Source organism: Xiphophorus couchianus, chromosome 7 (genome assembly GCF_001444195.1).
Source record: "Xiphophorus couchianus chromosome 7, X_couchianus-1.0, whole genome shotgun sequence".
NCBI lineage: Eukaryota > Metazoa > Chordata > Actinopteri > Cyprinodontiformes > Poeciliidae > Xiphophorus > Xiphophorus couchianus.
This window is the reverse complement of record NC_040234.1, coordinates 2829064-2854169: the sequence shown is the minus strand read 5'-3', so window position 1 is coordinate 2854169 and position 25106 is coordinate 2829064. Positions and strand designations below refer to the sequence as shown.

The 25106-nt window shown below is 42.0% G+C and overlaps 1 protein-coding gene across 1 annotated transcript in view; it reads left to right on the top strand.

The window, feature by feature from the left end:
* plcl1 (phospholipase C like 1) overlaps positions 1-25106 on the top strand; it is a 120227-nt gene that overhangs the window by 70081 nt on the left and 25040 nt on the right. The window contains exons 2-7 of the mRNA XM_028023700.1: positions 5875-5949; positions 9756-10043; positions 10143-10439; positions 12167-12558; positions 14647-15763; positions 16582-16758. Of these exons, the coding sequence (XP_027879501.1) occupies positions 5875-5949; positions 9756-10043; positions 10143-10439; positions 12167-12558; positions 14647-15763; positions 16582-16758 (2346 nt within the window). The remainder of the gene's footprint in view (positions 1-5874; positions 5950-9755; positions 10044-10142; positions 10440-12166; positions 12559-14646; positions 15764-16581; positions 16759-25106) is intronic.

The window sequence follows — 25106 nt, the reverse complement described above, 5'->3', positions numbered from 1 at the left end:
GTAGTTTCCTGGGCGGCGTCCTGCGTCCAGCGGCGAGACGTCAGGGCGTCCGTAGAAACATGCTTAAATATAATAGCCTGACAACGGATTAGCAGCGACAGCCACAACAACGTCAGTGTTCCCAAAAGGTCCGAGCCGGACTCTACCTAAATACCCACTGACCTGCTTTCTCTAAGCTCATCTGTCCGGCTTTATCACTGAGCAACTTAATATAAAAGACATTTAGTGGGACAGTTGTGTCAATCAAGAAAACCAAGCAAACTCTGACCCTGCTGGCCCGCCGTATGTCCCGCCGTCTGGGTAATTGAATCGGAAATCAATCTGCTGTTTGTTCCATGAAAGCTGAGGGGCAACGATTGTCGTCAACCGTTTCTGTTCTTTTCTGCGTTATCTGCTTCTTTTCTTGGAAGTAATCACTGTCCGTTTTTTCCCCTCCTCTGGGCTCTGTGAACACTTCACATCCTGCACATGGTGCTGCTCCTCTGTACAACGTTAGCAAAATCAGAGCGTCGTCGTCGTTGGAAGTTTCCTTGTGGTGGAAAAATAAAGTTGGAAAAGTCTTCATTGTGGTTCTTTGGTCTCTTTTTCTGAAGGACAGTTTTGTTTACAGAGACTTCATGATTCAGTTTATTTGTTGTTTCTTTTGTTTTGTTTATTTATTTTGGATATTTTAAATGTCTCCCAGTTCCAGTGTTAAATGTTCATTACAAGTTAAAGTTGATTGATTTTTGAGAATGTGTTTGTGCATTATTATGCCATGACCATTATATTACTCAAAAATGGTCTCAAAATGACAATATTATCGTTTATCACAATAACCTATGGGGCAATTTATTGTCCAGCCGGATTTGTCATTGTGCCAGGCCTCTTGGGCGACAGCTTATGAGGACTGGAGACTGGTAGCTGGTAGCTGGTAGCTGGTGTCATGAGATGGGAGAACTTAATTGTGTCTGAACTGAGGTGTATAAACTGTTTTTGCTCAAAAGGAGGCAGAAGTTCACATTTTTCAAAATAAAATACTCCCGAGTTGCATGTCAGCCTCTCCTGTCGTATCCTGTGTCCCTGGACTTAGGTCTGGTCTTTGACTAGGCCACTCTAGCACATGGACATGCTTTGATCTGATTTTCTCATCAGTTTTCTATTGCTTTAAACACATTACTGCAGCACCTATGGTACGAAAATAAACTTAACTCAATGTAAGGCGGTCCAGGAACACGCTCCTGCCGGCTCGCAGGTTGTTTGACAGTTTCCGCGCTGCTTTGTGATTTAATTACCAGACTGTTTATGTGGGTTGCTGTTGTGTAGGAGGTAAAGTTGTCAAATGGAAGCGCCTGGCACAGCCAATGTTCTTTTATTCATTTTCTCTGCTCAATAGATCAGCTGTGAGCTGCAGGAGGTTCTCACATCAGCCTTCTGCAAACCAGCAGGCCGCCGCAGACGCCGCGCGCTCCTTTCACATAAAAAATGATTCTGACTGATGATTAAATGCTTATTGTTCTGGCACATGTTTTTGCGGTACAGCTTACAGAGCCACCTTGACAACTGCCAACAAAAGCTCTTAGTGCTTGCAAAAAAAAAGAAGAAATAAAGACAAACTCAAACTGCATCCGTATTCTAAGTCCGCTTGTCATTGGGCTAGAGGTGGGAGACACCCTGGACAGGTCACCACGGCAACACAGAGACACACATGCACATGCATACCTAAGGGAAATTTGGACTAACCAGTATACCATTTCACATGTTTTTGGACTGTGGGAGGAAGTCAGAGTACCTGAAGAGATACTTAGCAAGAGCAGGGAAAACATGCAGAAAGACTCCAACCGTTCACCTGAAACCCCCACAATACATCCTGACATTTTGCTCCATAATCTCTAACCAACATTTGGAAAATATTCTACTCATTTTTATGTGACATTGAAGCTTTTCTCAGCAAAAACAGGCAGAAGAAGTCAGAATTACATCCCACCCAGCTGCCATCGCATGGAGACGTATTGAAACGTCAGTGATGGAGTTAATTTGATGGGTAAACGTTTGAAAAACTTTACTAATAGGATTCCCACATGTGGAGTTCTTGTTGAGCCTTCCTGTTCTTCTGATGGGAAGAACTCACCCTACAGATTCAGGAGCGCCAGATAGGGGGGAATAGTGATGACAATTCTAAGGGCCCTTGAGCACAGGGGCCCCCCCACAAAAAAAACAAAAAAATGAATTTTCAAACAATCTTTATAAAATTATTAAAAAAAAGAACCCTCCTGAGTGGACTGCAGCTAGTCCACAGTTTTACCTTGGCTTACATCTAAATTACAGATGTATATTGCCACGTCCCTCCTGACCTGCCCTCTTCTAAGTGAAATTAAAGCTGCAGTATGTAACTTTTATTAAAAAAATTTTTTTTTTTTTTACATATTTGTTAAAACTGTCATTATGTTGTGACAGTATGGTATGAGAGATAATCTGTGAAAAAAATATTTCCTCTGCCTTCTCCCAGTGCTATCTAGAAACAACCAGTCAGTGGCAGGAGAGTTTTAGCGCTGTCAATCACAATCTCATGTGGTGCTGCTCATCCTTCCTCCCCTTGCTGCAGCTAGCACAGCTTGTTGTGAATGCTCAGTCTAGTACAGGGAGGAGGTGAAGGAGATTGATTGTTTCCAGATTTTCTGTCTCATAACAAACTGTCACGACATGATGACAGCTTTAACAAATATAGAGAAAACATATTTTTTTATTAAAGTTCTATACTGCAGCTTGAATAAAATGTAACTACATAGCATTTCTTAAAAAGTCTGGATTATGTATATTTTGCATGTTGTCTGTGACTGTTACAAGTGGGAAGAGACATTTCAATGAGATAAAACTAATAATAATAAAAACAATTAAGCAACCTACTTGCATGCAGTATGTGGATTGTTGCATGTAAAATTCATGAGCAGTAAATATTGTGCTAGTATCAGTATTGGACCAAAGAAAGCAAGGCAGTTGCAAGCCTCTAAAGTTGTGATGCTTTTGATGGGTCAGATAGACTCAAAAAAAATTAGATTGCCCCTCCCCCCCTGCACAGTAGTTGTGGAGGGGGGGGCAATCTAATTTTTTGTCATGGGGCCCAAGATTCCTGGTGGCGCCCCTGTACAGATCAGAACAGGAAAAACTCAGCAGCAGAGAGAAAGACGGCCGTACGTCATTAGCAGTTTTTCAGTTACAAACGTTGTGCAAAACTTTGTGGATATTTCGCTAATGTAAAAAAACATAATTTTGCCATCTTTTGATCTGGTTGTTGATCTTGTGACTCGTGATGTGAAAGAAGTGTTTCCATTGCAGTTTTGTGGGGAAAAAAACAATTTCTCTATGACTAAACGCCCACCTCATCCTGGCGCCAAAACTTTTTATGAAAAAAAAAAATTATTAAAATATTTTTTTAAATTACCGTGTTTCCATTAATCAAATTTCTTTTCGAAATGTGAATTTACTTATTTGTATAGTCAGTGGAAACGCAGCTGGTCTCATCCTGCCACAGCAGCAGCCGCTCCTTCTGCACCAGAGACGACCTGTTTGCAAGTGAACCCTGTGCAGAGCTAACAGTCTATAACTTCTCGTCAACATTTTCTCTCGGCTGTCTTTTTGTATCTGTACAGCCAGAGACAGGAAAAAGCTCCGTCAGCGGGGGTTACTGTCAGCGCTGGGGATCGTTCACTGTCACAACGAGCTGACAGATTCACACTGTGCCTGATCTCTCTTGAACTTTACCTGCTGTGAAACAAAACACCGAGCGACTTTCAATTCCAAGACAGAATAACCTCGTGTTTATCACACTTAAAATTGGTCATCTCACACACGCTTGTCAGACTAGAGCTCTGCGTCCGTCCACTGCATCCTGCTGATGGGAGTTGAGGTTTCGAAGGTAACAGGTCTAGCAGAGGAAGCTGACGTTTTTCTGTTCCAAGCAGGTTTTAGCCCAACTCGTTATTCACCACAGCACAAGTGATTCCCTCCTTACTGCTGACAGCAGTCTCTCTGGCTTCATCCTGAACACACACTTAGGGCACGTTCACACCAGCCCTGTTTAGTCCACTTTAACTGAACTCTAGTTTCAGTTAATTGTAGATTAAATATACCATTTAACTTGTATCTCAGAAATGGTTTTGCTTCATCAAAATATGACATTTTTTTCTGGCGTGGAGGGGATAGTCCCGTCAGACCGTCAGTTCCTGAAACCACACATCCACACACACAAAAAAAAACTCAGTGCGATCCTGCTGGACCACGCACAAAATAAAAATCTTGTTGGGTCCAAATGACCCCGTCTCTGAGAGAACTGGAGGGTTAAAGAGGAGCAATTTAAACTTTCTTGTTTATACAACATCTTTCTATTAGAACGCCGGTTACTCACCTTATTTAAAAAAATAAAAATTAAATGTTTAGGTTTTACTTTAAATTGTAACACCAAAGTTAAATCAGTCTGAACTGTTCAATGCAAACTCCATCATGTTACAGAACGTCTCCATCACATGGAATGAGACATTTTTATTATGTTCTTTTACTGATACTTTGGATCTTTTTTTTTTCTGACCTTCACAGAGCTTCACAATATCCAGAATATGGGAATATGACCAGGATGTTTCAGAAATGAGTTTTAATAAGAACAAGAAACAAATGTATGACATATTACATAATAATGTCACACAGTGTGTATTTTAATGTAAGGTGCTATTAAAAATCAGCCTGTGCTTCTAGCACCTCTACATCTGCTGTGACGATGGGGGTTACCGCCGCCTACATCTAATCCGTGTGTTGCTCTAACACACTGATGTGTTAATATACAGCTGGCTGCTGTGGTAACTGTAGCATAAATAGGCTGCTTTATGCAACCTGCTCTCAGACAACAGTTAGAGATTGTCAGGTATTCTGCAGACAGCAGAACTTCTCTCCTGTCACCATGACTGGGATCTTCACCGGCTCTGTTGTTTCTTCGGCACAAAACGCATTCATGTCTTAAGAAACAGTGTGTCTATTTTATTATTTTCTACCTGGAGTAAGGCCTGGTTCTGGTTCTGGAGTCAAGATAAACCAAGGACATGACATTTTCCTCCACTTTGTCTCTGTAGATTAAAGTATTTCAGTCCCAGGAGAAACAGCATTCAGCTTCTATGCTCCTCTGATCTGGAACAAACGTCCAGAAATCTTTTAAAACAGCCGAAACACTGAGTTCCTTCAGATGGAAACCCACCTGTTCGGAGCTGGAACGTTGCTCAACAGATCTGATGTTTGCTCGATGATTTTGATGAAGGCATTTGACAACATGTCATGTTTATTGCTTGTCATAATTGGTCACTTTGAAGTGTCTTGTTGTTTTAATGTGCTGTATGCATAAAATTGACTTAACTTAATTTGTTGCCAGAGAAGGTGAGCAGTATTTTCTGGATATTAGAGGGTTGCACAGCTGCTGCCCCTCTCCCACATGTTGCTGCACACAGCTGGTTAGCTGACAGAATCATGCTAGCTTCACTTCTTTTGCATACAGGAATGATAAATTAAGCTAATACGTAAGGAGGTGCCTTTCTTTAGTTATGTTTAGGTCCAAATTTCATAATCAAGCATAATGATATGCATGGTTTATCTATATTAATAAATATATTGTGTCAGCAGCAGCAGCAGGAGTAATAGTTGATTTTCTGTTTTAAATGAAAACAGATCATATTCATTTAAGCTTTTTCATATAAACTTATTTTTTTCTGAAAATCAGAGAGAAATCTGCTGCCACTGGTTCCCCTTATCTTCCCCTTTTGAACGTTTCTTTTCATTTGTTGCTCTGGATCTTTTTGAGAAGAAAAGAAAATCTGAACATTCTAAGTGTTGCCTGGTGTCCTTGTGTCTCTCCAGGACCCGTCGGTGCAGAAGGTGGGCGGAGGCAGGAAGAAGACGGTGTCCTTCAGCAGCATGCCCTCCGAGAAGAAGGTAGCTTAAACACGACCCATGTGATCAGCGCTTATTATGGACATGAATGTGATATTCATGTTCGGCTCTTATTATTTGAACCTTTCTTTTTCTAAGGTAGAATTATTCTACAACAAAAGCTTCAGTCGTTTTGGAAAACAATCTAATCTAATTATAGGTTTTTTGTCGTACGTTCATAGAAACTCTCTAAGGTATGCACACATCCACACTGGCATTCAATAAAATGGAGTTAAGTTGGATCTTTGTGACACATTTTTTTCCAGTTTCTGTTTTAAATCTGGCTGCATATTTGAGCTCTCTTCTTTTCAGAATTGATTAAGTTTATGTACATAGGTTGAATATCAGCATGTTAACTTTAGCAGTGTTGATTTGTGAACAATTCCAAATTCTTGACTTCTTGAAGTTAAACTGTCTTTACTGTGGCTGGTGTCGCTGGCGGTCCAGAGGATCCCAGCCTCGGTGGACCCGGAGTTTTTCCTGAACATCCTGACTGCTTTTCTTTCAACAAACAGTGACTTGAACCCTCCAGGCTGCCGTACTGGCCTGCTGTCAGACAGATCTGTGTCATTCTGCCAAGGCATCGCAAATGTGAATGAATTATTTAAAAATCACAGAGTGTGATTTTCTGGATTTTTAAAATAAATTCTGTTCTCACAGTCGAGGCGCACCTATAACAAACATTACGGATCTCTACAGTCTTTGTACATGAGGGACCTTAAAAAATGGACAGTGTATCAAATACTAATTTTTCCCACTGTGTGTGTGCCAAAAGAAATTTTTGAAATTTACGTCCACAGTGTGTTTGCTACGAAAAGTCGGGCCACAAATGAAATAATTCCAATTTATTTGGGACTGCGACTCACAGTGCTGTCCATCTGGGCATTCACAGAAACGAGACATCAGGGAAATTAAATAAAAGAAATTATTGAAGATGTATTGTAATAAATATGGGCTGTGTGGGTGGGAATAAATTGATTGCTGCAAAAAGTAAAATTGAAATGTAAAAAACAGAAAAAGATCAAAGATAATGTGATCACTTCATACAATTGTCTAGAAACAGCCTCCCTGATGTGACACAAAACAATCCTTTGTAAGCTTATTTTAATGGATTCCCTGCATCAGTTCATATTCCAGGGAGCTGAAGAAGTCTCTGATTAAAGTCACTGTTTATTTCACATGCAGACGGTGTGTGGTGTTGTTCATTATGTGGAGCAACCTTTGAAACAGTCTGCAGAGATGTCCCAAACTCACGTCGTCGGCTTGTGGACGTTTTTGGAGTCAGAAAATAACATTTTGCCACTTAATATTCACAAGAGATGCAACAATGTGGAGAAAATGTTGAAAGGCTGGAGCTTCTTCAAGAAACAAAGAAAAACATCTATTCTTACTTACAGTCCACTCTCAGTCCAACAATCATAATGTTGTTAAAGGCTGAAAGGAGGAATGTTGTCATGACAAGCTGAAGACAACGTGTCAGAAAGAGCAGGAGCTTCTTAAAGAGACAGAGGCGACATGTTTGATATTTACAATGTTTTTACAACAACTGAAGGAAAGGTTACTGAAGGTTACTTGTGCTGTAAAATGGCACTATGTGCCTAGAAAATACATGCTACCTCCCCTTTAAAAATTGTGTATGACAACTGTGGAGGAAATGGTGTTTTTGGATTCAGAAGGAAACATCAGCTGTGAGCGATGCTCAATGTGTCCTTTTGACCCACTTAAGCTCTGCGACTGGGGATGTACAAACATTAGAAGCAGCTAGCCTGTGTTGTTCCACTGCTAATCTGATGTTTAGTTGAAGCTGTAGGGCTGTGTTTTTACTGTACGAGTCCAAACGTGACCTCAATGTTTTATTGGTTGTTGGTCTCCTCAAGCCCGCCTCCAACTCCTGACAAAAGCGGTTCTTTCTTCCGACCCAGCTCAGAGTTGGGCCTGAGAAGGAAGCAGTTTATCGGACTTGGTGCAGAGGATAAGCTAGCATTAGCGCCGGTTTAACACTAGAACCAGTTTCATGAATGAGGGGCTTCTGAGCCATTGAAACATTGGACAAAGAAATTGTTTCTGCATTATGTTTTGTACAGGTTAAGGTTGAAGTGATTGTCGTCCCTCTGTGACCTTAGAGTTCATTAATTCCCTGTACAGTTGGAGAATCACCAGAGCCTACTGGGTTTTGAGTACATCTACAGACAACAGGATCCTTAGTTGTACTGTAGGGAGAAACTCTAGAAAGATTACCCCCAGACCAATGTCTTTCATGCTATTAAACATCTTCTGAGGCTTTTCACTAGGAAGTACAGGCTGACTCATGTTGAACACAATACTGAACAGATCTAAGGCCAACCAGGTCCTCTTAGTTCTGACTGCTTTCCTTTACTACAGCTGGGGAATAAATATTTGATCTCCCACTGATTTTTGTAAGTTAAAGTTTTAATGGAAGTGTGATTAAAAATAGAATATTATCCACAGACACTGAAAATGTACAAACTCATTTAGAGCGAGTGTCCGATCCCCTACAGCCCAGCTAGAATTCTGCTGCCAGTTATTTGGCTGTTTCTCCGTGTGGTTCACAAATTATAATTATCTGTCAATCAGTTAATTATGGATACTGATCTCAGCTCCTAATGGCTGCAGATCTGTACAAGGTTGGGATGGGCCACAAGCAACTCTGTGTAAAGGTGATAACAGTTGGTGTCATTATTTGGCTAATGGTGAAAATCTAAATTGACCTTCAATCACACTCTGTCTGGAGCTCTACACGTCTCATGAAGGGAGGTTGATCACAAGAGAGATGAGAGGTCAGTACAAAACCTACGAGGCAGTTGAGAGCAGTCTTCAATAACAGTATTAGTAACAGGACGCAGTAACAGACTGAGTGGCCTGTAAGGTTTCTGGGGCTGTCTTAGGTTTGGTTAGTCAACATCTAAAGGATTCTGGGAAAGTTTGGGAGAGAGATCTGTGATTTAATGAGACCAAAATCAAGCCTATGAAACAACATATTAGGATCAGGAAAAATATGATCTTCAAGTCATTGAGCACGACTTGAAGAAGAGCTACAAACATTATGATTTGAAGAGCCTGATCATTTTGCCTGGCCATGTACCTTAAAATCTTTCTGGATAACCTTTGTGTATTTGCTAAAACTCTAAAGATGGGTCATGGATGCATCTTCCAGTAGGACAATAGCTCAAGACATCCCAGCAGGGCAACATAAGAGAGGCTAAGGAAGCCATCTGTGAAGCCTTCCACAGATGGAAGCCTCCATCTGTGGAAGGCTTCTTGGCGGTTTCCCAGCAACCACCAAGAAACTAAAAGAATTAGGGATTATGTAGAACAGAACTGGGATGTTTGCAGCCATAGTGAGAAACTACAAGAAATGGCTGACCTCTGTTCTTGCCAATAAAGGGTTCTCCACCAGTGGCTGATTCATGTTTTGCTTGGATATCAAATTTGTATTTGATTAAAACAAATGAATTTGTTTGTAGCTGTTCTAAATATATTTTGTGCAACATACACATGAAAACAAGACAAAATATCCCTTTAAGTGTTCAAATCTTTGGATTCAAGAGAAGCCCATCACACATGTTAGTTTAGAACATTCATAAGATGAAGACCATTCTTTCTGGCAGAAGAGCAAGCTACCCGCAGGTTTTCCTAGAAGTGATTTTTAAAATGCTCAACGTGTTTCATTTGAACTTAGAAAATCCATATTGGAAGGATTTTTGGATTTCTCCTACGAACTACTGCCTTCCATGAACATGCTTCCACTTTGACCCTTAGTCCAAGACTTGTGTGACCTCTTGTTGCAGGTGAGCAGTGCAGCGGACTGCTTGGCTTTCATGCAAGGTGGGTGTGAGCTGAAGAAGATCCGACCCAATTCCAGGATGTACTGTCGCTTCTACACCTTGGATACAGACCTGAGCTGCCTGCGCTGGGAGCCGTCCAAAAAGGACTCGGAGCGGGCCAGACTGGACGTGTCCACCATCAGGGAGGTCCGCACTGGGAAAAGCACAGAGACGTTTCTTCATAACGGTCCTCTGTCTGAACACCTGGCAGAGGAAGCCGCATTCTCCATCATTCATGGGGATGAGTACCAGGTAACAAGCCCACCTTCATTCTGGAAAGGGGAATTCTGAAAAGTCATCGCCAGTTTTTTTTTTTAAAACCATCCCACATTTTTGCCCACCCTTCTGCAGTCTCTAGATTTGGTGGCATTGTCAGCTGACGTGGCCAACATCTGGGTGACGGGCTTACGGTACCTTCTCGCCCACCCTTCGATCATCGGCGGGGTAGGGGGAGGATGTGGGGTAGTGGCAGGAGGGCCAGGCGATGGAGGTGGCTTGGCGGTAGAAGGCAGTCTGGGAAGCAAGATGAGAAGCGAGTGGCTGGCAGCAGAGTTCGCGCTGGTTGACGAGGATGGCTACGGGATCGTATCAGAGGATGTGGCTGTCACCACAGTCTGCAAGCTGTGCCCTGGCATCAAGGAGGCCAAGGTAAGACGGGACTTAGAATCATGCGTTTTCTAAATTTGATCTTTGTGCCTCCAAGGTAATTTTCCATTGGCAAAGTGATGGCACAGTTCATAAAAACAGCTTTACCCATTGGGTTTGAAGTTTGAGTATAGGAAGCACAAGTTATTTCTCAGTTCTATTCTTTTGCCACAAATTAATGTGAATTGATCCAGATCTGAATCAGATCATCAAAGAGTGAAGCCATGTCTCAGCTGAAACAAAAGTTAAATTGCTTTATTTTTCTTCAATTATAGATCTTCTAATGCTTCCAATGCTGTTTTCTACAACTAATTTTACATATGAAGAATTTATAATATTGGCCTTTTTTTGCTGAAGCTGATGAGTGACGAGCTGTAATTCACTTTGAATCCAAGCAGGTCAGAGTCCTGGCGTAAAGTGGGTTGAAAAGTGTGTTTTTTTTCTGTGGGTGTTATGCTGAACAACAGAACATTTTGTCCATCATGACCAGAGTTTCTGAAGGACACTGTCCTGAATTATTTTCACATCGCAAGCAACCAAAAGAATCTGTGTGGGCTTAGGAGATAAAAAGCAGGAACATACCTTTGCCAAGATCAGATCGGAAGAGAACTGCTGCAAGCACGGGCAGAGATTAAATGATGGAGAGAGCAGAGAGGAAATGTAGGAGGAGTTTCATAATTCACTGTGGCTCACTGTAACATCCTTATTGAAAATTCAAATTCAAAACTGCTTTGTTGATCCCAAAGGGAAACTAAATATTGTTGCAACTCATTAATTCAAAATTCATCAGAGAATCGTGTAGATGGAACTACATCTACAAGAAGAGATCGTAGCGGTCTGTGTTGCAGCGAATCTGAAGAAGCTTCTGACTGAAGACGCTGTTTTTCTAAGGCAGTAGCTACATTTCCATTGACCAAAAAAATTGCGCAAATTGGAATTCTGAAAATAAATTTGCTTATTGGAAACACGCCAATTTCACAAAAACAAATTTTTTGATAAAAAGTTTTGGGACCAGGGTGTGATTGTTTTACAGCTGTATCAAAATTAGTGTATTCTGCAAAACTGCAATGGAAAAACTTTCTTTCACATCAGTCCAGTCACATGATGAACAACCGGCTGTTACTACTGGAGGAGAAGACGGAGAAGACGACAGGAAGTGGTGGGAGGATGAAAGCGTGGCTTGTTTTTTTAATGATTTATCACATGAACAAACTTATTCACATGTGATTTTAATTGTGTTTCTTCTTTAATGGAAACACCACATTTGTGACACAGTTTTATTTTCAACATTAGTGGAACTTCAACAAAAGTTTGAATACATTTGTAACAAAAACGCAGCTACCATCATGAAGAGGATGCTCAGGATTGTCCATAGTTTTGTTGATTTTATGTAAAATCCTTCTTTGCATCATCTCCAGAGGTTCCACAGTCGTCCCTAGAGCTGAACCAGAACAGAACCAGCCTTCTTTATCAGCTTGTTGAGCCTCTAGGTCTCTGGCTCTGATGCTGCTGCCCCAAGAGATGAAGAATGAAGAGATGAAACAACAGACTGATAGAAGATCTGCAGCATCTTGCTTCACTGAAATAAATACAGAAAGTTGGCTGAAGCCACATTTATTCCTTTTTTTTTATTAGCTTGCTAAGTGTTGGGTCAGTAGTTACCTAAATGAGTTTTCTGTGACTCAGACTGACCGGTTCATACCTGATCATGCTCTCTGTGCTTTCCACAGGTCCGCCTGCGATTTAAGGAGATCCAGCGGAGCAAGGAGAAGCTCACCTCCCACGTGACGCGGGAGGAGTTCCAGGAGGCCTTCTGCGAGCTCTGCACCCGACCCGATGTTTACTTCCTGCTGGTTCAGCTGTCCCAGGACCGCGAGTGCCTGGACCCTCAGGACCTCCGCCTCTTCCTGGAGACGGAGCAGGGCTTGTCCCTTGCTACGACCGAAGGCTGCTGGGAGCTGCTGAAGCGCTACGAGCCGTCGGCGCAGGGCCGGGAGCGCGGCCTGCTGGGCCTGGACGGGTTCGCCCGCTACCTGCAGTCGCCCGAGTGTCAACTTCTGGACCCCGAACACCTGGGCGTCTGTCAGGACATGAACCTGCCCCTGTCCCACTATTACATCAGGTTTGAAGGCTCACTTTGCTAGAAGAGCAGGAAAAGAAAAATATGTAGATTCTATAGAGACAGAAACAATAAATAAAATAAATTAGGAAGTTTCTGCAAACAAAATTGTCCTTCAGAAAGTAGAGCTAGTTGAGACCAAAACACCAGACTGAAAACATTTCTCATCCAGTTTTTAGTAGAAAAAGAGAAAATAGAAAACAAACCTCCTCTAACCTCCTCTTGGCTGCTGCACTGACTGATCCTTTCCAAAGGATGTGTGTTTGTAATGTGACAAAATGTAAAAAAGCGTAAGGGGTTTGCATATTTTTGCATGGTCCTGTACATGATACAAAACTATAGATGGAAAGCAAAATGCTCTCCAGCTGTGTCTGTACAACACATCTTACTAATTATAAATAAGTCCACAGTTTCTGTGTAATCACAGGTGTTACTGCAGTTCAAACACCAATCAATCCTAACACCACAGCTGGTTATGTATGCATGCTTAAGTTTTCTGATTCTGGCATTGTTTTCACTTTTTAGAGCACTCTCACAGTTATCTGCATGAGCACCAACAAATCCCGTTACACTGGTACGGGGGTTAAATGACCGAAGAAATGTTTTTTTTTTTTTTAGATAAACATATTTCCCATAAGCACATATTGTTCTGCACTGTTGCAAAGTCTCCACACACGACTCTGCACTGGGTTCATTCAGTGGCTGCTTTCTGCACATCTGCCAGATGGTTCTGCTTACTCACGGCTGTGTGAGAGCCAGCACTAAATCCAACATTTGAAACCAATACGCACATTAAGTTGCAGTTATTGTGCCAGTTTTACGTTACACGCTATGTTAGGTCATCTGAAGCCGCGTCTTACTCAGTGAAGCACTCTTGCAAAAGCCAGGGCTTTACAGCTTACAGTCAGGTAAAGAAACGAGAAATATTTTCCCTCTTCCTCCAAAAAGGGCTCATAAAACTACTCCTCAGACCGACTTGTTGTTTTTATAGGACATCATGCAGGAAGAACACTTAGAGAGCAGGTGTTCTATGACCAGATTAATCTTCAGAATACCTAAAACACGTGCAGTCGCGCTCTCTTGGTGGCTTATTCCACCATCATGATGCCACAAATAACGATAGGAATCAGTGTAGGGGTGGATAATAAGCTGATGTTCCTCTGAGGAAAAAAAGGATTCAAGCCAGACTGACTGGGTTCAGAGAGTTTAAGGTTTGAGGAGCCACAGGACATGGAACTTGACCTGTTGAGGCCAGAGAGTAGTGGAGTGACGTCTGCTAAATAAAACTCCAGCCTAGTCTGGCTGTTACCTTCCTGTGCAATTCCTATTGAATAAAATCTCACTTTCTGGGTTTCACTTGGACTCTCTCTGGTAGATTTTTTAACAGGCCAATCAGCAAACAGAAGGGGGATTTATGAATCATGATGTCGATTTTCTGAACTGTTTTATCAATGCCAACAGAGGAAGTGAAGAAAGCCATTCAAGCCGTGTTGGTCACACTTCCAAATGATTAAATTAACGTTAGCAGCCGCCTGGTTCAGATCTGCACTTTTCTCTGCACAGTGGAGGATGGTTGCTTATTTCCGGTAAGCTTCATAGCGTCATACTGGTGCATTAAATACGTCTCGGGGAAAACATCACTGATTGGGTAAAATTGAAAACTTCAACACAGTCCAAGCAATTGTTTCTCAATAGTGGAGAGCTCAGACCCTCTGGACAAAGCAAAAAGCTAATTGGATGATTTTTTCTTCTGTGCATCATAGGAAACCCTGTAACAAAACACTGTAGTAACCAGCAGAAATGACTATGATCTGTACTGAACTATACTGATCTGTATAGTTTTGTCTTGCAAAACTATATATTCTCATCACATAGTTTTATAAAAACCTTCAGTAGTCAATGTTTGAAATATCTGTACACATGGATTAATTCCTCTTTATCCTCAAAACTATAAATACAATTCACTGCAACTAATTCTCCATATAAACCACGTAATGACTGACCTGTCCATGTGTTTTTCTGACTCGTTGTATGTTTTCTATCTGTGTGTGTGTGTTTTCTGAGCTGTCTCTGTGTGTGTGTCCCCTGCAGTACTTCGTACCGATCCTACCTGCTGGACGACCAGGTCCACGGCAGAGCCGACCTCGGCGGCCTCATCAAGGCCCTGCAGTCCGGCTGCCGGTGCCTGGAGCTGGGAGTGACCGATGGCCCCGAGGGCGAGCCTCTGCTCGGGGTCGACTATGGGCCCGATGTCTCTCGTCACCATCACCACCTCCACCACCACCACGCGCCTGTTACCATTCGCTCTGCACTGGAGGTGGTCAATAAATACGCCTTCCTGACTTCCCAGTACCCTTTGCTGCTGTACCTGTGTCACCGGTGCTCCCCGGGTCAGCAGCGCACCATGGCCCACCACCTGAAGAAGGTGTTCGGGTCCCGGCTTTACACCCCCGATGCCCAGCATGTGAGTCTGGGGGGGCGGGCCACCACTCTGCCCTCCCCCGAGCAGCTGAAGGGGCGGATCCTCCTAGTGGGGAAGAAGCTCCCTCCAGAGGAGGAGGGCTCTGATGGGGAGGTGTCTGAGGAGGACGAGGAGATCGGAGGGGGCGGGCCCCTGGCAGGAAGAAGGATGACCATCCCTGGGGAGGAGGAACTGGGTGTGGTCTTGGTGGTCCCGCCTCCTTCCCAGCCCAGGAAGCTCAGCCTCCACAGGGAGCTGTCGGACCTGGTGGCTGTTGCCCGGACCAGCAGCCGCAGCTTCTACGCCCAGAGGGGAAGCTACAAGCAGACCCAGCAGCAGTCCCCCCCCAGCAGCCCCTCATCCCCCGGCTCGCCCGTCCCTCCAGAGCTGCCTTACTGGACGATGTGCTCCCTGGGTGAGGGAGAGGCCGGGCGGCTAACCAGTGAGAGCCCGGAGGATCTGGTGGTGTTCACCAAGCGCACCCTGACCAGGGTACGGCCCAGCTCAGTGCGCCTGGACTCCAGCAACCCCAACCCGCAGGGATACTGGAAGGGAGGGGTCCAGCTCGTGGCCTTGAACCAACAGACTCCGGGCGCCATGCTGGACCTTCACCGGGGCCGCTTCACTCAGAACGGAGGGAGCGGCTACGTCCTCCGGCCCGCCGTGATGAGGGACGAGGTGTCGTACTTCAGCGCCCACACGCACGGCTGCGTGCCAGGAGTCCCGCCTCAGACTCTGCGCATTAAGGTCCAGAAGCTGCTCTGTTGTTTTTAATTTAACACTCAACAATTAATAACAAAAACTTCAGTATCATATTCTTAAAAGGGCAGTGTTATGTAAATTATAATGCTACGCCATCATCAAAAACATACCTGGAGTGTTGCCTTGATTTTTTTCATGGCTGTTTGAGAAATCCTTTAATCTCTCGTGGCAACCATTCAGCTGCCACCTTTGAGACGAAGCTCCTCTTTAGAGATGCAGTTTCCTCCACTCAGCTCCTTCAAACTAGCCAGAAGCAATTAGCAATCACCTGGTGAAACTGCCCTTCCTGAGCTCATTATAGGAGCTACTTCTCAGAGCAGTGCTGGTAAAAACGTTGTTAAAGGGTTAAGAGAGGAGCCATGTTGGGATGAATTCCTGAAGGCGGGGTTTCAGAAAGAGCAGGAACTTTTAAAGAGACAAAGGCCCAATTTCAAGAGGTTGAGTTAAATTTCTTTGATCTTTGTAACAATTTTACGTAACATAGTTGCTTGTTTGTGCTGTAAAATGACACTATGTCAGCCAGTCCTCTGTTGCATCACCATCACTGTCACATGACCAAAACTAATACCACATAACCAACACAATGATGAATATTGGCTGTTAATATCAGCATATTTCTATTTATCTGACTGATACCAATAAGTTAAACAATGACTGAAATCACATCGACTGATACTGATGTAGAAGCTGATATACAGTGAGCCTGCCCTTTGACCCTGCTAAACCCCTTGGATATAAAGGTTGTCTTCAGAGATTTTTTTCTGATGAACTTAACATGAGTTGCTCTATGTTTTGTTGAGCAGGTGATCAGTGCCCACAACCTGCCCAAGCCTCAGGGGTCAGGGGCCAAAGGTGAGGTCATTGACCCGTACGTTGTGCTGGAGCTGCACGGCGTCCCAGCTGACTGTGCAGAGCAGCGGACACGCACCGCCGCTCAGAACCAGGACGAGCCCATGTTTGACGAGACCTTTGAGTTCCAGGTAAGTCGAAGACATTAATAAATTAATAAATATCTGAACTCATTGTTATGACATTTAGCAAATATAAATATTTCTGGTGATTCCAACTGTCTTGAATCGAGAGTAGTTTGGTCTGATTTAACTTCTCAAAGGGAAAAAAAATTCTGTTGTATGTAAACTTCCTGTTTAAACTGTAAATGATGAAGCTTTGCATGATTTCACTAAAGTGAGGTTGTAGCATTTCCAAAACCTATCACAACCCTGTGCTGGAGCTTCATAAACTCAATGAGGGCCAAATATTGGTCATTTGTGTTCATCTGATCATAAAGCTCTTAAAGCAAATGCAGAAAAAAAACAGCTAGAATTTTAAATCTTGTTATATAAACGCATTGCAGCTCTTTATGATAATCCTGCTTAGACTGCTTAATGTTACTTAGGCCACCAAAGGCTCTTTGTTGGTGTTTGAGAAACGTTTATCAGCTCCGTGTGACTAAAAAAGGAAGTGTGACGTGAGCTGTGATTGACGTTGTTATCAGAAATCTTCGGCTGTTTAAACTCGGCAGTACACACATTGTGTGTTAAACAGGACTCGCCTCTTTAAGATGACAGATGAACAGAAGTGTGAACAAAACGACAGAGGTCTCTGTGGATTTGGAGAGGTTCGTGTCTGCTCTGCACCTGCAGGCGAACAGAACCCTGCGTGGTTAATGGAACGGGGTGGGCGGGCGGCAGGGTTAGGACCATCAAGGTCTAAATGAAGTGCTCCTGTGAAAACACTGCTGTATGCGGCAGATTCATTAAAACGGATGACGTTTGATGACTTGCTGCTTGAGCCTTGTTGCCCCTCACTGACAGAGTCCTGCGTGATTGTAGCTGAGCCATAATGACGAACAGTCGCAAATCATACGCGCTTGGCGTTCCCATTGTGGGTGTGTGTGTGTGTGTGTGTTGCTTCCTGCAGACATAATGTACCTCCACAAAGACTGAAAAAGATTGGAATAATACCTGTAATCAGTAGGCAGTAATTGCAGTGACTGTTTGGCAAGAGACGGGCTTTAAATAAGATTTGAATGGACGGTTTGTCTGTCTGAGACGGCAGTGTGTGTGTGCATGCGCAATAGTGAATCACACGTATAAAGCTCCGTTTGAGTGTGCTACTCGGTTTTGTTCAGATACTTTATTTTCATTTTCATGACCTATATAGGGGTTTTTATTTTGTCCTTTTCATCGCCTCCCGGACTCTTGGTAGCCTTATTTTTCCTCTGTGGTGTTCAGCGTACTCGGCATGTTAAGGTCTGTTTGCCGTTCTGTGATTGGCTCTCACCTAATACAAACAACAACAATGTTTATAAAGAGAAAATATCTTATTTCTACCTCATGTTATTGTGTACCTGCCTTTCATTTCAGTGTGACCGAGAGATCCGCTGCCTCAGGTAAATGACGCCGCAGCGTTGCCTCTCTGCACATCTGATACCGTAGCAACTGGGTCACCAACTAAACCAGGCTTCTGACCGGCAGACAGTGGAGAGTAATTCCTTCATTATTCAGGATGTGGCTCTTAATGGGGCAGTTTTATGTAAAATAGACTTTTTTTTTAGCTTTACATCATGTTGTAATATGATTCTGTGATCAAGAACATGCATGGAGTGTTGCTTTAAATCTTTCGTGTGTTTGAGAAATCCTTTGATCTCCATGGCAACCGTTCAGCTGTGCAAAACGCCTGGGTGGACCTAGCCCCGCCTTCAAGGACGTATCTCCTTCTCAGAGCTGCAGTTTCTAAGCTTCCGCTTCACAGAGCAGTCCTCCTCCCGCATCTCCTCCACTCAGTTCCTTCAGACTAGCCAGCAGCAATTAGCAAACACCTAGTGGAACTGCACATCTACTGAGTTCATTATAGGAGCTACTTCTCAGTGCAACACCGATAAAAACATTGTTAAAGGGTTAATAGAGGAGCCATGTTGTGATGACTTTCTGAAGGCGGAGTTTCAGAAGGAGCAGGAGTTTTTAGAGAGACAGTGACCCAATTTCAAGGCGTTGGATTACAAAGTCAAATTTCTTGTAAGTCATATTTGAAATATATAGCATTTTTATAACAACTGAGGGCAACAAAGTTACTTGATTGTGCTATAAAATGCCACTATTTGACTGGAAAACAGAAAGAGCTCAGTTTTTCACAGTTTATCTGTCTCATACCAAATTGTCACGACATAGTGAGAGTTTCAACAAATATATAAAAAAATATTTTTCATGAAGGTGAGATACTGCAGCTTTGAGGCTTCTGCGTTTTCATTATAAACAACACATAACTCATTTTAATTTTTCTTGAGCATCATTTTGTTTGTACAAACTGTAGTTTGTGACTCGGTTGTGTCTATCTGTGGCTGCAGGAACCTCAGTCTGTCAGGTAATCGGTAATATCACTGAAAAGTTCTTGACAACAACAAAAAACACAGGTGTGTAAGTCAGCCTAACTCATTAGATGTAGAATGTATAACCCAGGTCTTAGTGGGACTACAGGGAGGTGTGTCAGACACACACCTCTGACACACACACAGCCCCATCAGACACCCAGAATTACACAGCATCTCCCAGTCAGATACACAGCACAGGTGAGGAGATACTGTTTGCGTGTGTGTGTCTTAATCATTTGACCCCGAGGCACCGCCACAGGGGCCGAGCTCAGACACAAGCTGAGGATGAACTAAGATCCAGGGCTTTGAAAGGAAACTGCTGTCTCAGCTGTCGGCACTCATAGAGGTTGTGTGTGTGTGGGGGCGTGCGCGCGTGTGTGTGTTAGAGGTGAGTGTTTGAGGGGGTGTGACGTGTGTTGTGTTGCACTGCTTTTAGAGAATGTGAAAGTTGGGAACCTGAGAAAACTTGACTCCTTGTTGTATTATCGTCTTGGTTACAGTACATTACCGCCTCCCACAGGTGGAGGCTAGAAGTACAGTTGCTCATTGAGCCACCGCCTCAATTTGTTGAAATTAATGGACAATGTCCACATGTATATTTTTGATATTTTGATTATTTAAACATTATTTATGTTTTTATTTATGCAATTTTATATTTTTGTCTTGATTGAAAAAGACGACTGTTTGGATTCTATGAACCGAATATGATTTATTTAAGGGGAGCGGGGGTCTTTTATGGGGCGGGGGGGCTACAGCCCCACTATCTACCCCCAATGAGCACCACTGTTTATTACATATTTGTTAAAACTGTCAGCATGTCGTGACAATTATCTAATTCATTATTCAATTTCTTGCTGGGATCAATAAAGTATTTTTGAATTTGAATTGGACTGTGTAATATGAGACATAATCTGTGGGGAAAAAAATCAAGCTCCTCCACCTCCTCCCTGAGAAACTATTTGCCATTTGCAAAAATACACCAGTTAAAAACAACCAATCAGAGCCATGAGGAGGGGCTTAGTGCTGTCAATCAACCTCATGAAGACAATGTTAAATGTTTTAATAGCGGAGAAACAACTTACTGGTCCAGGAAAACTGTTTATCCGTTGTCATTGGTTACCTTGCTAACTAGTCTTAGCATTCATGGCAGGCTCTGTGTGGTGAACAAACTGAGGCGTAGCAGAGAGAAAGGTACATGAGGTGATTGACAGTGCTAAGACCCTCCTCCTGGCTCTGATTGGTTGTTTCTGCCTGAGTATTTCTGTAGTTAGCACTGGGAGAAAGCAAAGGAAGTCATTTTTTTTTGCAGATTATCTATATTATATTATACTGTCACAACATAACGATAACTTTAACAAACATGTATAAACATGTATTTTAATAAAAGTTGAATACTGCAGCTTTAAACCACCAGAGCTTTTTTATGCCTTGATAATATAAAAAGTAGGACAGAAGGAGGGTGCAGCTTTGACCATGACTGTACTTGTTTGTTACACTCCCTGCACTGCAGATTATATGTTTGTAAGAAAACCAGCATAATGATAATGAGTCATTTCAAAACATCATGATGAGAGATAGCGAGATAAACTAAATTGGACCTTTGTAGTCAGGCAGCTAGGCTGAGGTGCTCCTCATAAAAAGTTTAAGCTGCTTCTAAAGCAAACCTTCTGAGAGAAAACAAACCTGGGTCTGTTGAGCCAGGAGCTCCACATCTTTTCTACTCACTCGGTCCCTAATTTGGAAGTCGGGATTGCTTCATCCAAACTAATGTAGCATGAGGAGGCCGTGGCAAGCAGAGTGAAACAAACTGGCTGCTTTCACGGTTTTAGAAACGCCTGCTGACAAGTGAAATTATATTAGATTTATTTCAATTCTCCACAGTCAGTTTTACAAACTGAAAACTGCGTGAAACTTCATATTTCCCCAAAATGTGAATGACATCTGAAGCAAAGAGATCTGAAAACAAACGTCTGGAGCGGTCCGCACAGAGGGAGAGTTACTTTCTCCTGCCTTTCTTCCCCCCGTTCTTGTCAGCTATTGCTCCGGCTTTTCTCCGTCAGCAGGTTCTGTGCTGAATGCTAGGCACTGATGACGGCTGATGAACGATTTTCCTGTAGTAGTAAGTGGTTTCTCCGCCATTAGAACACTTAGCAGCGAGTATGTGATGTTGATAGACAGCGCCAAGACTCTCCTCCTGGCTCTGATTGGTTGTTTTTGATCAGAAAAAACAACCAATCCTGAGCTATTATTGGTGGAGGAGATGGATTTTTCCCTAATTGTCTGTCTCATAACATACATCACAACATGGTGACAGCTTTAACGAATATGTAAAACACAGGAGTGAATCCAGGAGGCTTTTAACAAGGCTAATTGGGGCCCAATGGCCACTCCAAAATAAAATGAAAACACAACCTCTTTCTATTCATGGGTAAAATAGAAAGGGGGTGGGGCCTGAAGTGAGTGACACATGTCAGACTCACAACAAGGAAGTCAAAGATTAACATAAATATAAATACATAAACATAAATTCAGATGAGCTGATTCTATTTCTCTTAAGTTTAGCTCCACCTAAGACGTTCTCGCCTGGGGGTCGAGGTTTAGTGAGGATGACCTCATCTGATTTAAATCGTCAGTTTTACATTTGAAGATTCAATTTAGTGTGGAGTAATGTAGGCATCTTAATAAATTCAGAACAGAAGGTACTGCTGAAGGATGCTGCGGTGGATTATAATCACTGACTGATCAACCACTCATTTCATATTTTGTCGACCAAATTAGCATTCCCTGCAGCTGTAGAATGTAATAAATAGTTCACACCTGCATTATGTTTCAAATTAAAGTTGATAATTTAAGTTGCAAAACTCTGAGGACCTATATGTTCAGAAGAAAACACAATACATGGTGCATATTTATGCATTTCACATCCATTATATATAAACACAACTGCAACAAGTCACTCTGTGTCATGGTTTTAGATAAGCTTCTGACCCACATGCATGATTATTCTCAGGAGACCAAAGAAAAGTTTTAAAAAGTTTATGTTACAATGATGTGAATAATGTGGAGGTCTTGGTATCTAGTAGTGGTAGAGGGGAACAGATGAGATATGAGTTCATCTTTGTGGAATATGAATCGGAAGGCTGGACAGACTGAGATTAATGTTACTGACTGACGTTAGGATGTTCTGGGAGGGTTGGAGCAGGTTGAGTGGATAAAACATGGAGGCTGGAGCAGGTTGAGCAGTGAGAGTGTAGGAGGGAGGACAGGTTGTACGGAGGATGAAGATGGAGAGAAAGATCAGGTGATTATTGATGGTTTGATCTGGCAGAGGGAGATACAGGAAACCAAATATTTGTTTATGTGTTCATTCATTGTGCCTTATAATTATTGCTTAAGAGACGAGCTGCACTGCATCTGGTTGTGAGAAAATGTAATTCACATTTTTGCTGTGCTAAAACTTTCTGCTCTGTTCTACAAATTCATTAAGCTAACAAATGTTGACATACAGTCCTGAAACCACAAACTGTTGATTTTTTTTTTTATGTGATTGGTGACACATAATTACTGATTAGCTGGCTTCTGCAACCTATTCGTTCGGCCCATTTGGTTGGTCTAGGAACCAGAAGCAACTTTCAGAAAATATACATTACACTATGTTGTAACAGTATGTTATGAGTCATCAGTCTGTGAAAAAATTGAGCTGCCCTGTCTTGTCTGATAATTCCCAATAACTATATAATTATCTCTAGTAATTTTCTTTTTCTGAGCAGAGTGACCGTTCAAACCACATTGCAAAAAATCTGTATATTTTTAATTTTAAAAAAATTATTATTCCAACAGATTATTTTTTATTGTATGTATTGCTAAAATAAAGTGTGACCTTATAACACTTTCATTAGAATGGAATATGTGTATCAGATTCCATGTCAGACTGAAGGAAATTACTACAAACCTGAACTTATAAGTACAGTAACCCTCTGATCTCCTACAGTTACTGTCATCAAAGCTTTTATAATCACATCTGTAATTTATTATATGTATCAAATTCTTGCCTGTGAAACTTAAAGTACAGTGTGAAATATGCATATGTCAGAGGTCACAAATGCTAATCTGTATCATGTGGGTACTTCCTGTTTTAAAATCCCCCGCCTCACTCACGTTTGCCCAGGTCAAAAGTTTCTGCAAACACTGTTCATCTAAAATCCTTCCTTCCAAACCAGTTCTGTTTCACCTTGGATCGGAACAAGAAATGATTCTGCAGGAACTCTCAGGCAGAATGAAGAGAGGAGCCGGATTAAAAAACGTCTCTGTAATCATCTCTCATAATTACGTCGATGAATGGGACTATTCAGATGTTTCGAATTCATCTGCGGCTCGTTAAGAAGCAGCACAGGTGAAAACTGCTTAGCTAATGCTCACCAGTCACTCACTGGAATGTTACTCAAGAAAGTATATAAGTCTGACATTCTGTAATTAAGGACAACAAGCAATATACCAAATATGTAAGTAAGTACTACTTGAAAGTAGATGTGTCAATAAAAAAGATAGAAATTTCAATGTCGCAGTTTATGAACTGCAAGCATTTTCAAAGACAAATAAAAATAAATGTGTTTCTCATCAGTATGTTTGCAAACACAAAACCCTGCAGTAAAGTTATACAGTTAACTTTAGTGAGTTAAAGTGAATGTTTCTCCACACAGACTGGCAAGGTTTGACAAGAGCTGCATTTTCATTCCAAATGTGAGCAAAACTGTCTATAATCTGCTAATGTCAAAAAAACACAACTTCCAATAAATAGGAAACGCAATTAAAATCGTAGGTGAATAAGTTTGTTCACGCAATAAGTCATTAAAAACATTCCATGGCTACTCTGACTACTTCCTGGCAACATCCGGCTGTTGATCATGTGACTCTTGTGATACAAAAAAATAATAATTTTCCATTGCAGTTTTGTGAAATAAACCAATCTTAGCAACAAAACTTTATAGAATTTTTGGCGTTTTCATTAAACTAATTTATTTTCAAAATGTCAAATTGCGCATTTTCCATTGACTGTGTGTCGATGGAAATTCAGTTAATGTGTCTGCCTTTGCTGGACATTCTCTTCTTCTCGGCTAAATGTGTCCTCACTTCCTGGTTCTTCTTCTTCTTCTTCTTCTTCTTCTTCTTCTTTGTAGTTCCTGGATTCCAGGCTATGACGCGTCACATCAGTCAGTTCACATCTGAGCATCGGGTCGAATTACAACATGAATTATTGAACTGTAGTCACACAGTTTGAGCTGGAACTCTAAACGTGCCGCTCCAGATTTTTGTGAAGGTCCCCCAACCAACAAAGCAACCCGTTCACTTCACTGTTTGGGCAACATTTTACAAACAATCTGTGTCGAGTCGAATCAGATTATAATTAAGTGGACTTGGACTGTATCAGACTTGTGATGTTGTGAACAGGACAAAGCTGCTATAGAAAACAGATGGATGAATTGTACTCATATTCTTGTATAATTGTACTCTCTAATCACCTTAAATTAAACGCCAGCTCCCTGTTTATTGACTCTTAACAGTCAGTCACCAGTCTTATGCGTTTGTAAAGATTGTTGTAATGTGCAGCTTTGAAGTTTGTTTAAATGTCAGCAGGCCATAATGGTTCAGTGCTGCGTTCAGTGCCAGCAGCTTGTTTATAACAGCTTTTATGAGTTGGCTTCGGCTGAATTCACAAGTTTAGAGCCATGTGAGTCAAAGTGGAAGACTGGAGCTGCTGGGGCTCGTGAACTCTGCTCTGGATATTACATGCAAGAGTAGACAAACACGTACATACACATGGGTTTCTTAGTAGGAAATCATAGGTTAATACAGTATAGTTTTTTTCCCTAAATATGTAAAAAAAAAAAATCACTTTGTGTTTCTTTTTTCTATTTTTCCAAATGTGTTTTCCACTGTTGGTTCAGTCAGGAACAAAGA